A 14,721-nucleotide genomic window follows, 5' to 3' on the forward strand; every position below is an offset into this window, starting at 1 on the left:
TTATGCAAATAGGCAAGACCAAAAAGCTGAATGTCACCACACCTCTGAACTCCAATTTGGAATGCTTTGTTGCTTCAAAGTTTTGAGCTCTTCTTCAGCACGTTCCCTCATTTGGATTTCTTTTTGCAGTAGCCATTTTACTTGTGCAAGTTCTTCACCAGCTGCATTGACTGAGCCCTAAGGAAGCAGAACCAGCAAAACAATTGTGAACTTCTCAAAATTTGCAAAATTCAGATTAGTGCCCAAAATGCACAATACATGAAAAGTGGATTTCTAAAGCTGTCAAAAACCCAACATTGATCGTAATATTACATTAGAGACTAGTACATAAAATTTTGAGAATGCTTGCTAAGAGGTTCAAATCAAATTGCGATAATTATCAAGTTTCTATAAATTATTAAATTCAAAAAGGCAGACAGGTGAGAGCTTCAAAATGCTCATGTATGTAACCAAATTCCTAATCCTGATATGGCTTAAAAAATTTAAGAAGTTTGCAACAGGAAAAGAAATCCATGGAACACTGATAAATTGACCAAACAGACTGATGGTATCTGCTAATGCCAAAGAAACAACAGATATGCTGATGAGAAAATTTCTGAACAACTCATGAGTTACCCGCAGAATAACTTGGCCCCAAGTTTTTGTGAAAACTGAAAACTTTGCCTGCAATTCATGGATAACTCACATGTGACTTGGCAAAAACTCACAACTTTTGTCACAAAAACTCAACAGCATTTGCATAATATCATCCAGCTTGAAAAAGTTTACATTTTTCAATGTTTTCAACTGTTTTTAGCAGTGGTGGCGGAAGAGTTTGCAGGCATTTGAGTGCTTATTTCAGCTCTTATTCAGCTCCTAGTATTGGCATTTTCAATAAGATGCTATGGTTTTATGCTAAGTCACAGGATACGGCGATTTTCATGGATGAGGTTCGAATTTAATCGAATTTCAAACTTCTATAAAAAAAATCGAATTTCCTCTATAAAGCACTGCTATCCGCCTCTAAACACAACTCGGCTGGTCGTGGGTATTCTTTGTATATGCTTTGTATCTATTGGATCATGGGTGTCTGCAACTGCTGGGTCGCCCTAGGATTTTCTCCAACAAGTGTTGCTATTCTGAAAATTTATTAGAAGTATACATATATTTAAAAATAAACAAAATTATAGAAGGCGAATTTTATCCGAATTTTTCCCTTGTCGAATTTCATCCGAATTTCATGGCTGTCGAATTCAAATTCGAATTCAAACCTTGTGACTTAGGTTTTAGGTTTCGTCTTTGTTTTACTTTTTAACTGTTAGGGTTTTTAGTAATTAGTTTTATATGTTTTTTTTCCAAGGCACTGCTAGGGTTAACTTTTGTTTGATTTTTTCTGTTTTCCTAATTTTTCTAGGATTAATTTCCTTTTTTTCCTAAAGGAAATGGTATTTACAAGCAAAACAGGTGGCAGCAAACCTAGGGACACTGCTTGGAAACATGCAACAGCAGGTACAACGTATGGCCAAGTAATCTACAACTATTGTGGTACAGATATAAGATAAGACATAAATCTCCTCAAATATCGCCTTGCATCAATCTGTTGCCAAGATGTAAAGCCATGTACACCAACAGTTCAGGACATCATGGATGAGGCAAAATCTTGGCTTGCATTTTATGATTAAAAAAAGCAAGAAAAAGAGGACAACAAAGGCATTGGCAAGTATTAGTTCTAAAGAGTCAAAGGGAGATATATGGGCCTCAACTTCTTCCATTGGGCCACAGATATATAGGGATTAGGCAATGTGAGCAATCACAGTTCCAATAGTTTTACTTCTTGTAACACTCCTAGTTTGCAACCTTCGTTGGCATGTGTCAAATTTGGTACTACAACAGCATTCCATTTAATGTTGCAATGGGTCCTTATTGGGAGCACTCAGTCACTACATTGATGACCGTGACTAGTAAAGGGTTCAAAGCACCAAGCCATTATAAGTTGAGCTGATCATTATTGTAGGACGTGATCAATAGTATAAACCGACTAGTTGATGAACAAAAAATGAATTGTAAAAAGAAGGGCCATAACATTTTATCCAGCGAATGGATGAATGGTAGGAACAAGGAACCAAACCTTAATCAACTTCCTTGTGACTTCAAAAGGATAGTTAGTGTCTTGAAAACAGTTGATGCATCCAATAAAGTAATAAAAATCTGATACCTTGTTCAACTTGTTGTATGAGGTGGGAATGGAGAATGATGTCCAAATGGTGATGAGCAATGCAGCCATGTATGTGTTAATTGAAAAAAAAGCTAGAGAGACACCCTTCTTTGTTTTGGAACCCTTGTGCAGCCCACTACATTAACCTTCTCCTTGAGGATATCAAGAAACTTAGTTGGGTGAAAAACATGGTTGAAGATGCAAAGAATGTCACAAAACACATCTACAACCACATATTGGTCCTAACTCCTGAATCTCACCTTGAAGACAAGAAACCCATGCATTCAAGAGTTGCTCAATTTATGACAAAGTTCATCACCTCAGATCATATCGCAGACACAATGCCCAACCTTAAGCACATAGTTGTGGGCAAAAAGTGGTCGCAAAGTCCTTATTGCAAGAAGATTGAAGCAAAGAGGGTCATGAAGACCATCTTTGAGATAAATTTGCCAAGAATGTGGAGGAGATTCTCAAGGTATGTTTTTGATTAAAAAAATTGCTTTTCTTTTTTAATTATGATGCTACAATTTGCTGATTTTGTATATTTCCAATTTTATAATTCACTAATTTTTTTTTAATTTCTGATTTCATTTTTATACAATTGTTTTAGGTGTCAAAACCATTGGTTAGAGTTCTATGGTTGGATTGTTGACAATGTGGAGCCTTGATAACTTAGTATGATATAACAGATTTTGCAACGAAGGCAACAGAATGGCAAGTCAAAGTGACAACATATGAGGAGGGAGAAAATGAGCCATTCGTCAGGGGTTCATCACATTCACAACATGCTCCTATTGAGGATAATAATGTTACTCAACAGTATCATCCAATTTGAGGACACCTACACGGCGGTAGCCTTTTATGAGCTTTAGTTGTAGAAGAAACTTATAGATTTTGAAAATTGAAACTATCCACATTCACATCAAGCTCCTATTGAGGATGATATTGTTTTTCAATGGAAGTTGCAGCAAGACCATCTAGTTCAAGGACACCAACATAGTTGCATCCTTTCTTGAGCTTTAAGTAAAAGAAATTTATAGATTATGAACATTGAAAATATCCAGCGTTATCGAGATACGCGTCTCCGGACCCCTGGGATGAGTCCCCAAGACCAGGACGCATCTCTTGTTCCCAAAACATCTTTGGAGTCAACAGGATGTACACGGTTTGGGAGAACAACATCTCCCGACGACTCATGAAGTCTCTAGTGAAACAACTTAAGTCTTCGGCCAAAAAAACGGTAAATGGTAGGAAAAAACAAAAAACACGACATCATTGCTGCAAATAGGTGAAAATGCAAGCACAAAAACGATACAAACAAAAACGCAAGCACAAAAACGATGCAAATAAAAATGCAGGCACAAAAGGGTGACGCAACCAAACAAAAACATGAACACATAGAGCCCAATGGTGGGCAAACATCAAACTATTACAACTTCCCGAAGAGTGGCTATTTAGGTTTCACCATCATTGTCATTTGAAGCAAAACATAGCCTACGCAATGGGCATGAATTTGGGAGTACGGTCAAACATTAAACTAAGTTCTAATGGATGTTTAACTTACCTTCAAAGTATATTCATCGAGCTCTCATTACATTGTGTAGGCTACGTTTTCCTTCAAATGACAATGTTTAACTTGTTTTCAATATTCTATGTTATGATATTTTTTGAAAATTACTAGATTGTATAAAAACAAATTGTCGTCTCCAAGTACCCCTCTCTCCTATGTAATGCCCCCTATTTGTGAATGCCTTAATTTAGCCCTAAATCACGAACAAGAGTAGGGTTACAGATATCTTTCACCTGATTGAGACCCTACAAACAAGTTAGAAACCATTTATAACCATAATCCATAAAATAGATCTCTTAGTTAGGAATCGTCAAAAAAATATAAATTTAAATTTTAAACACAAGATATCTTAAATCTATTTGAGAAAGCTCAACCATGGGAGAGCTAGGATAAGGTGACTCGATTGGGTGCCCACGAGCTTCTCTAGCCTAGGCCCAAGAGGATATACCATCCCTCTTGGCCCCATGTGGCCCATGCCATCCATATGGGGTGGTGTACCTAGTGAGGTGTCCTATAACTGTTCCACTTCATCTTGCCATCCATCTCCCACTTCCTATGATTGGACTTCTTAGTGTATTAACCCACCATGATAGAGGGTTGAGGTGTATTCACAATAAGGTGCCCCAGAAGTCCATCCCTTCTAAGCCACAAAGGCAGTACCCCTTGTACCCCCTTGGCCTCATCGCTGTTTCACCTCCTTGTAATCCATCATTGGCCCTATCACGGCTGATTTTAATAAACAATTAAAGCTGGAAGAACATTCACAAATAACATGCATGTTGCCTAGCAGAGCACCCAACTTTGCAGTGTTAATAAACTCAATAAACATGACTTAAAAAGAGGGCTTTTAGCATTTAGTGTGGTGAAGTTGCAATTTTTCATAATTGTCAACAAAGTCTTTCCATGTGTTGAATGATCACAATATTATAATGATTTTTAACTAAGTTACTGGTTCGGGTTCGGATTCAGGTACGGATTCGCGGATTCGGCAAAAAAAAAAAACTTGGGTACAGGTACGGGTTCGTCCCTATATATATATATATATATATATATATATATATTATATATATGTTCAATATATACAATCCATACAAAAATAAAATATACAATATGACTTTCCATACATAAATCATAAATCATAAATCCATAATTGCCAATGCCAATAAATATTCATATATCGCAAATGTAATCAATAAACTAATAACTAAAGTCTAATATCATATTCATAATTTGCAAAAAAGATAATATTCAAGTTTCAAGTCTTTTTTTAAAAGTCATAAAGGGGAGAATTAGAGTTTTATTATTAAAAAACTATTTTAAAAAGTCTTTTTTTATTGTTTTTTATTGTTTTTTTGACCCGTGGGCCTTGTTTTTGGGAACCCACGGGCCTGGGTTCACTCGGGTCCTCCTGGGTTCCCCACTCGGGTCCTTCCCAGGTGGTCGGGTTCCCTATGGGTTCTGCGACGCAAGACCCACAGGGAACCCGGCCACCTGGGAAGGACCCGGGAGGAACCCAGGGAGAACTCGGGGAGAACCAAGACCGGGCAAGAACCAGGACCCGGACCCAAGCCAAAAGGGGAAGAACTGTTATCATAGATTTTTGATGCTTTTGGTATATGGATTCATTAAAATGTAACTTGAAATAATTTTAGAAGTTTGATAATGCATTGTCTGTGGTATGTTTTTATAAAATATGATTATAAATGTGATTAAATTGTGCTTTTTGATTATTTTGGTAATTTCATTTGTTTGAATGTAACCTAATTAATTAATTATTATAGAAAAAATTAACATATTGAAAGCACTATAAATAAAATTTAGAAAGCACGTGATATTTTTTTTATATTTTTCAATTTCAATTTTAATATAGTTATATAATGATTATCATATGAATATTTGAAATTTTTCTATATTTTAAAATTTTCCCTATTTTTCTAATTGGCATCCCCTATTGTCCCCTAAAGACGGCCTCTCATCCACTGTCATCCGAAAAACCCGATGTAACATAAGCTTTTTAATGTTCAGAAAATTTATGAAGTAATTGCCAAGTTTTTCCCCTAGTTTTTGTTGAGTCGATGTTTTTGAAAACATTTGGATCAATAAAGTTATTGCCAAGTCTGATTCTTTCAACTATACTTTATAGAGCCATGTCCATGGTATATCCTATCTTATCTAATTGCAACCTTTATAAAACTTAAAAGAATCTAGCTTGAAGCCAATACAAAACTCACGTGTAACAAATTATGTATTTGCTATACACTAAATTAAAAAATTATATTTATGTCCACAAAAAATTGAAGTCAATCTATGGGACTCAAACAATATAACCGATTTTAATTAAGGATGAGCTACTTTGCTCACCTATAGGTCCCTCATCCCCAATATTTGTGTTTTCTCTATTTCTTCTTGGCTGCTCCCACTCGTTGATCATGACACAATGTCCTTCATCCTTCTTGCCAATTCTCACTCATTGCCCACAGCACATCTTCTATTACTAGGCATCCTACAATCCACTTTATTGATGATTGTACCCTTGATCATTCAACCTACTCTCCCTTCTTTTAACCAATTTCTACTGCCTCCATCTTCCCATAATTGACTCCAAATATGACTTCCTTTGTCTAGCCCTTTGGATGCTGCCCTTGAAATCTTGTCCCCACACTTTACATCTTCCCTGACTTCCCCACCCCTATGCGTCCTACCCTACAAACCAATGGTTCAATGACGAATGCAAATCTCTCCATCAAAGGCTCTAGTTTTCACTATCTCTTGACCCTCCATATATAGAGGCTATCATTCTCTTCTCCATCACAAGAAGAGATAGATTCTTGCTTCTTAGTAACTTGTCCTCCTTGCTGATCTTCACCACTTCCCCAAACACTTTTGCTAAACTCTTATTCCAAGGAAATTTATAGGTATAGCCTCTGACGTTAAGCCAACCACGTGGGTCTCCTATGCTTTCTCTCTTTACAATGTACCCAACCAGCCTATCGTTGTGGTCTTTATTTCACCAGCTACTTATACTATTATCATACGTCAAGTCAAGAGGACTACAATGAAGTTATGAACCAGCAAGGCAAATGATTGTGAAGGCCTTCAAGCTGAATTCATCAAATATGGTGTAGATTCCCTAGCCTCTTGATGATGTTATTTATTTAGGCTTTCCTCAATCTTGGTCTCAACAAATAATTCATCCTATTCATAAGTTTGAGGATCTCTCTAATATTGGGAACTATAAGACTATCAGGATTGGACATAAATTTTCCAAACCTTATGTCACAATGTAGAATATGCAATTTCTTGAGTACTTGGAAAATGGTAATTTTTGTGCTCGTATACAAACCAATTTCATGACAAATTGTTAGACCATTGACACCTTTACACATTGGGCTATTATTGAGGAAGCTCACCACTAATCTTTCCTAGTCTTTTGTTGTTTCATAGACTTCAAGAAGGCCTTTGAATCAATATTGAGACACCTACTTTTCAAATGGATGCATGATATTGGAATTTCTTGTTCTCTCAATACCATTATTTGAGGCTTTGTGAGACAATTATTGGGTAATTTTGTATCTTTCAAAGTCTCTTTGACTTTATGAGTACCACTATTAGGTCTAAACAAGAGTGTCCTCTCTTCCCAACCCCCTTCAACAACTACATTGATGAGTTGGAAGTATTTCTTTGATAACACACACTCAAATGATGGTTGCATTTTACACGAGGTGATTATTGCCATTCTTCTTTTAGTCTTTGTTATCTTCACCGGCTTGTGGTTAACCTTTGTAAAACTAAGGTCATGACTTCAATATCTCCAAATGTCTTCTTTTCAGATTCCAATTCTTTATTGGGGGCAGCCTTGGAGATCACTTACACTTACACATACTTGCAGCTCCAATTTGCTACTCCCCCCAAAATGAAACTTGTCTCACATTCACATCTTCGTAAGGGATATGCCTCTCTCTTGCTTTGGAACACTAGTGTTTCCAAATCCACTTCCAAGATATCCCCTCAAAGATACATATTTTGATACATCATCAAGCCCATAGTTTTGTACAACTCAAAAGTTTGGGGCCCATGTTTGGAGGGTCTAGAGTCTCATGTCATAGTGTCTTATCAAGTGCAAGAGGATTGTTCCCTAAAGCATTGTCAAGGCAAAGTTTTCTACCCAACTAGTGCATCATGAGACTATCTTTTCGCTTACTTTCCACATACAAAAATTCAAATCCACGAATGACTCTAACTTAGGTCATAATATCCATATTTAGCTCTTCACTCCTTGAAGAGGATTGCCTCAATGGATCCAATTCGATGCCACAAGTGTTGGCACTTGGAGGCTCGACCACTCCTTTCTATCGACATCTCTGTTGACAAACTACCTCATTTCATGTACTCCTTGGATGCTCCTCCTCGATTACTTCCTTCAAAAGATATCACCAAAGATGTTAGAAGAGACATTTACAAACAATACATCCAGGTCACTTGGACCTCCCCTCGTGTGCCACTCAACCTAAAGCTTGCTTTTTATGCTAAGCATTTCCTTCCAGTCAAAGATGGTATACTTTGCCACCCTCACTATCTCCAATTTCACTGGTCACATGACTTGAGGTTCCCTCTTGTCCAAATAAGGATTTGATCCTATTAGCTACAGGTTGAGACAAATCATCATATTTCTCACCCACAAATTCAAATCCTTGGGCGACTCTACTCTAGTCACAATATCCATATTTAGCTCTTCACTCCTCAAAGAGGATTGCCTCATTGGATCCAATCCGATGTCATAAGTGTTGGCACTTGGAGGCTAGATTACTCTTTTCTATTGGCATCTCTATTGACAAAATACTTCCTTTCATGTATATTCCTTTGATGCTCCTCCTCAACTCCTTCCATATAAGGAAAACATCACCAAAGATGCTAGAAGGTACATTTACAAACAATAAATCCATGTCACTTGGACCTCACCTCTTGTGCCACTAAACCTAAAGCTTGCTTTTTATGCTAAGCATTTCCTTCAAGTCAAAGATGGTATACTTTGCCACCTTCACTAACTCCAATTTCACTAATCACATAGCTTGAGGTTCCCTCTTGTCCAAACGAGGATTTGATCCCATTAGCTACAAGTTCAAACAAATCATCAAATTTCTAACCCTACCCAAATCTATTGTCTTCACTCCCTCTAGGAGTTTGGGACTAAAGAGCATGTCATCTTTAGATGCCCCATTTACTATGAGATCTATGGGAGATATTACTACCTCTGTAGGGACTCAAGCAATAATATCTCTACTTTCTTTACATATTCAAACCAACAGAATTTGACTCTTTAGCTTCAAGAGGCCAACGCCCTTCGACACAAAGACTTTCAACTTCTCGATATTCTAGAGCCCCTAAGTTGATCATCTCCTTTCAACACATCCAAAAGACTAGTAGCCATAAATGACCTTTGGATAACATGATGCACAAGGCATGTACATGAAAATATCTAAATTACCATCCTCCTTTGAAGATTGAATCTTGAAGAGTACAAGTCGATATAATAGAACTTTGACCAAGGGACATGCAAAAACTTGGAAACCCATATTTGCAATTAGTGATGCTCTAACTACTAAAAACCCGATTAGTGATGCTCTAATTGTGAAAACCCACTATCATGAAGGTTAAAAAACAAAGATGCATATTTATTTCTTAAAAGCTTTGCTTCTTTTAATTTTGTTAAGATGTTTTCTTAAATTATTTTTATTCTAAAAGACAAAAGTTTAAAACATTAATTTTTATATATTATTTTAATAGCCATCTCCAAAATCTAGAAAAACAATTCACCATACCCAAATCTGGAAATTCTTTTGCTATCACCAAAATCCTAAATGCTTTTGGCATTCACAAAATCTGAAAAACAAAATTGAAACACTTTAGACAATGGAAACATTACAAGATTGAATGAATCCTAGCAAAGGCATACCACCAGATATATTGTGAACAATCATATATTGTCTTGCATTTGAGGAAAAATCATTTTTCCTAAATAAAGCAATGCAAAAAAAAGCAAACAACATGCCTTGCCACAGAAATCAACTACATTTTATTCTCAGATGTCAAATCCAATGATCAAGTCAAAACACAATTTGTTACATTCCTCTTTTCAACAATGATTTTATATTTAACAATGCAATTATGTGTGGTTAATTGTTGATATTTTATTACTTCCATATGTGGATGAGTAATCTTAAAATAAATTGGTAAATGGACATGAAGGATTATTATTGGCAATGTTTATTTTATATATAATAATGCTTAATGAGAAGATAAGATTAGTCTAACCATTTACATGTAACCAAGTGGATGCAGGACAAGCAACGCCCTCAAAAGGGAGGGAGAGTATCATCAAGGTCACACTTTGGAAGAGATCAAACTTGCCATCAAGCCTTGATTGAGTCTTAATATAAGTTGTTAGAAGTTGGTCCTCACCTTGGCTATTTGGGTGGTCGTCTCGTCTTGTCAATTAGTAGGCGGTCTGTAATGTCCCCTACTTGATTAACATAACTAATCTAGTTCAATATACTTATGACTTAAACTAAATTGATTAGGAGACAAACCTGTTTTAACATGAATCAAATTTGTGCTATCCATAGTTCAATTAATTTATTATTAATAAGTGAATTGTTTACCAACCATATTAGATAATTAAGTTTATCTTCCATAACTCTTAATGCAAGTACCAACCCTTGTTACTACTTGAGCTTTAAGGAAGGAGGATATGTATGTTACCAAAGCGCTTAGAGACCAACTACAATAGGTTCCCTCAAAGTTTACAAATCCAAGCCCTAACCTATCTTGGGTCTATACCCTCAAGGCTTATCGGTCACTGATCCCCACCCTATCTTGGGACTTAACCTATTGCTTGGATTTAGACTGCCCCTCTTTGGAACATTTCATTCCCATCTTCTTAAATACTGACAGTAACAGCTATTAGAATATTTAATTATATTTTAGTCACCTAAATTTAGCTCCTTGTTTAATGGTCATTTAGCTTTTTAGTTTTAGCTTGTTAATTGTAAACTATTGCTTCTTTATTAAAGACGCATAGTTAGCTTTTATTTAATTTTCTTTTAAGCTTTATTTAGCATTTAGCTTTTTAGTCTTTTACTTTAACGATTAGTTCTTGTAACCTCTATATATCGTTCAATTAATTCATCCAATTATTTTTCATAGTATCAGAGCATGAAAATTTGTAAATTTCGGAATTTCTTTTAATGGAAATTTTTTGAAAGTTTTTGTTCTTGGGGCAAATTTTAGTTTTTTTTTTAAGGTTAATTCCTTTGGAAAAAATTACAGGTTTCATACCAAGACTTTGAGCTAGGGTTTCTGGCTCCATTCGCATTTTTTTTTCCTTATCTGTAAAAATCGCTATTTTATTTTTTCGCGTTTTTTACTGATCTCTGTAGATTTTCAAATCACGATGAAATCAGGATTTTCGCGGGTCTATTCATGTTTGTTGTTGAGGAAGATTTTTTTTGACGCCGTGACTTTTTGGACGTGATTTTTGCGCTCTTATTTTGCAACCTGCAAATTGTTTTCGCAACGGGATTTTTCGTTCGCGATTTTCGTGTGTTTGCCTCCTGTTTTTGCAACCGATGGTTTTTTTTTGTGTGTGCAGACCTGTGGGGATTTACGTGATTTTCGTGTTCGTTTTGCAGCCTTTTGGTGCTCTTTGTGCAGAATTCGTGGGAAAAAAAAGTGACGCGACCTGGCATACTTTCTAATTCTGTGGCTAGGGTTTTCACGTGATGGTGTGCCTCTAAAATTTCATGTCTACTGTTTTGGCCTTCTGGGTTTTCCAAAATCCTGAGTCCCAGTACAATTTTTTTTAATTGATTTTTTTTTATCCATATTTTTTTTCTGCCAAATTATTATTATCTCTGATCATTTTTTTCAAGAAAATTTGCAGTTTTAAATTTGTAGAGGATTTTTTATTTCCGAGTTTTCCAGCAAACTTTGAAATTCACGCCTTGGGATTCGTGCCTCGAATTCCACTCCAGGGTTTCAATTTTTTATGCAGCTGCTTCTATTCCGATTTTTTAATCAAATTCTTTTGTCTCTTGCTTTCACTCGGTTGACCTCGTTCAACCTCGATTTACAAAAGTTCAACGGCCGCAACTACAAAACCTGGAAACAACGCATGTTGACGATTTTTTAGTATCGTTGCCTTGATCATATTGTTTTGGGCAAGGAATCTCGTCCTACAACAGCAGGTGATGATCAAGACAAACATGATGTGAAGAATCGAAAAGATTGTCATGCTAATCAACTCTCAGTCACATATGATCAACTCCCTCAAGTGCCTTCAAGTCAAACAGCTAAGGAGATCTGGAATCTCTTAAAGGATCTTCATGAAATATCTGACAAGAGTTGAGCTTTCCTTCTGAAGAATATGTTGTTTTCTATCATGATGGATGAGAAATCATCTATCCATGCACATCTTACGAAGATAAAGGACATATGTGACCAGTTGGAAGCTATAGAGTGAACCATGGTGGAAGAGGATATGGTAGTGATCACGCTGAAAAGCCTTCCCAGATCCTACAAGAACTTCATTGATACACTCAATATCTCCTCTACTAGTGTTGATCTGAAGTTTCCTGATCTTTGCAACAAGCTTCTACAGCAGGATCGATGGAAGCAGTAGTTTGGAAGCAAAGCTAGTTCGTCCACTAAACAAGCTTTCACAGCCTCAGCTTCGCATAAGTACAAGAGCAAAGCTCCATCCTTCCAGCAAAAAAGACAAGGTCAAGGTTAACCTCAACAGTCTTCCAAGAAGAAGAGCTTACAGTGTTCTTACTGTCATATATATGGCCATTTGGTGAAAGATTGCAAGAAATTGATAGCATCCCAACAATCCAAACAGGGAGGGTCCAAGCAGAAAGCCAATTCTGCAACGCATTCTAATCAGAAGGAATTTGCCTTCTATGCGTTCATGGCTCAAACCTCATTTGATGATGTTCAATCATCAACCTAATACATTGACTCTAGAGCCTCTCGGCATTTCACACATCGTCGAGATTGGTTTACAGAGTACATGCCTTTCACTGATTTAGTGATCTTTGGAGGAGATGAAGAGTATACTATTGTCGACAAGGGCAACGTTCAAATTTCATCTGGTGGGAGGGATTTCATATTCCTCAATGTATACTTTGTACCTGGTATAAAGCTCAATCTACTATCAGTCAGTCAAATTATGCAACATTCACCACAACTAGATGTCGTCTTCATGTTGCACAAGTGCAGCATTGTTGACAGGGAGACTCACACTACAGTTGCAGTTGGCATTGAGGATCAAGGTCTTTATAGACTTGTTGATTCTACTAGTTCTCAGGGGCTCGCCATGGCACCTAGGAGTACTTCCATCAGCACTCTTTGGCATCAACGATATGGACACTTGAATGTCCACTATATCTCTCAGTTGGTTTGAGAGGATCTAGTCGTAGATTTACCTGAGATTCAAACTCAAAATCATGGAGTTTGCGGCGCATGTCGGGGCTGGAAAGCAGCATAGACTCCGTTTACAGATGGAGACGCTTGGAGAACATCCAAGGTCTTCCAGCTCGTTCATGCGGATATTAGTCACTAGATGCAAGTATTTTCTATTATTTGTTGATGATTTCAGCAGACGCATGTGGGTTTATTTTCTTAAGCAGAAATCAGAGGTGTTCACCATGTTTCAGAAGTTTAAGGCCTTAGTGGAGAAAGAATCTAGCTGTCAGATAGTCACTCTTCGGTCCGACAATGGAGGGGAATTTTGTTCTACAGAGTTCACCAACATTTGTGCATCACATGGCATTAAGCATCAGCTTACCACACCTTACACCCCTCAGCAGAACGGTGTTGTTGAGCGCAGGAACCGTACAGTCACTGAGATGGCTCGATATATGTTGGAGTATAGAAATGCTCCAAAACACTTTTGGGCGGAAGCGGTCTTCACTGCAGTCTACCTTCTTGTAACGTCTATATATACGTTTGTATATCATTCAATTAATTCATCCAATTTTTTTTAAAAGCAAGAATGAAATTGCATATACATATTCCTCTTATTGACTATTACCTTAGGAGTTCTCCCTAAATATCAGTCTGAGATTATTATTTTACTGTTCAAGACATTGTATATATATATATAAATAATTTAAATTATATTATCAATTATTAATGTATTTTCTTTTGTATAAATTATTAATACTACCAAAAATAATATTAATTGTTAGTATAATTGTGGCTGTAAAGGCAGACAGATCTGACAAGCATCAGATCTGGTCTGCCACTATATATTAAATATGATTGTCTACCTTATTGCAGTCTATATTAATATTACTATTAAATTCTGCATAAACATTATCAGGCTTCATGTATCAAGCATACGTATTAAGCACATCCCAATACATACCACCAAGAACAAGGATGTTACTGCCTGTAACTTAATAAAGTTCTGATTTCATATGATCCATGGTGATCAATCCTTACCAATAAAAATTGCTGACTGCCTTCCCATCTTAGTTTGATCGAACTGCTTTTCCCTTAAGCATTCGATCCCTTTTAACTTCCTTCCCATTTCCCCCTCTTCACATATCATGGAGGCTATTTATTTACCTCCGTTGGTGGTAGAAAGCCACCCTTCAGTGGCAGTGATTCCTTTGAAAGGCCGCTGCCTTTCCTTTTTCCTTAATTGGCGGCAGTCCACTCATAACATAACAATAATGATTCAATAATAATGCTATTAATAATTGATAATAATTATTTTTATTATAAAATTATTAATTAAATAACTACTGTTAATAGTGTATTTATATTCTTAATTTATTATTTTACTTATTTCTGATTTCATTGGTATGTTAAGGAATATAATAATCAATTTATTATTAAGTAGTTCATTCAAATCTTAAATTTGAATGAAAAAATAATTCATAATTAAATAATT

General features: G+C 36.3%; 1 protein-coding gene across 3 annotated transcripts in view; it reads right to left on the reverse strand.

Moving 5' to 3' along the window:
• Positions 1-14,721, reverse strand: part of LOC131068321 (kinesin-like protein KIN-UB) — a 93,376-nt gene that overhangs the window by 36,478 nt on the left and 42,177 nt on the right. For all 3 annotated transcript variants that reach the window (XM_058003492.2, XM_058003493.2, XM_058003494.2), the window contains exon 11: positions 43-177. In XM_058003492.2, the coding sequence (XP_057859475.1) occupies positions 43-177 (135 nt within the window). The remainder of the gene's footprint in view (positions 1-42; positions 178-14,721) is intronic.

The sequence above is a fragment of the Cryptomeria japonica genome, chromosome 11 (genome assembly GCF_030272615.1).
Source record: "Cryptomeria japonica chromosome 11, Sugi_1.0, whole genome shotgun sequence".
Lineage (NCBI taxonomy): Eukaryota > Viridiplantae > Streptophyta > Pinopsida > Cupressales > Cupressaceae > Cryptomeria > Cryptomeria japonica.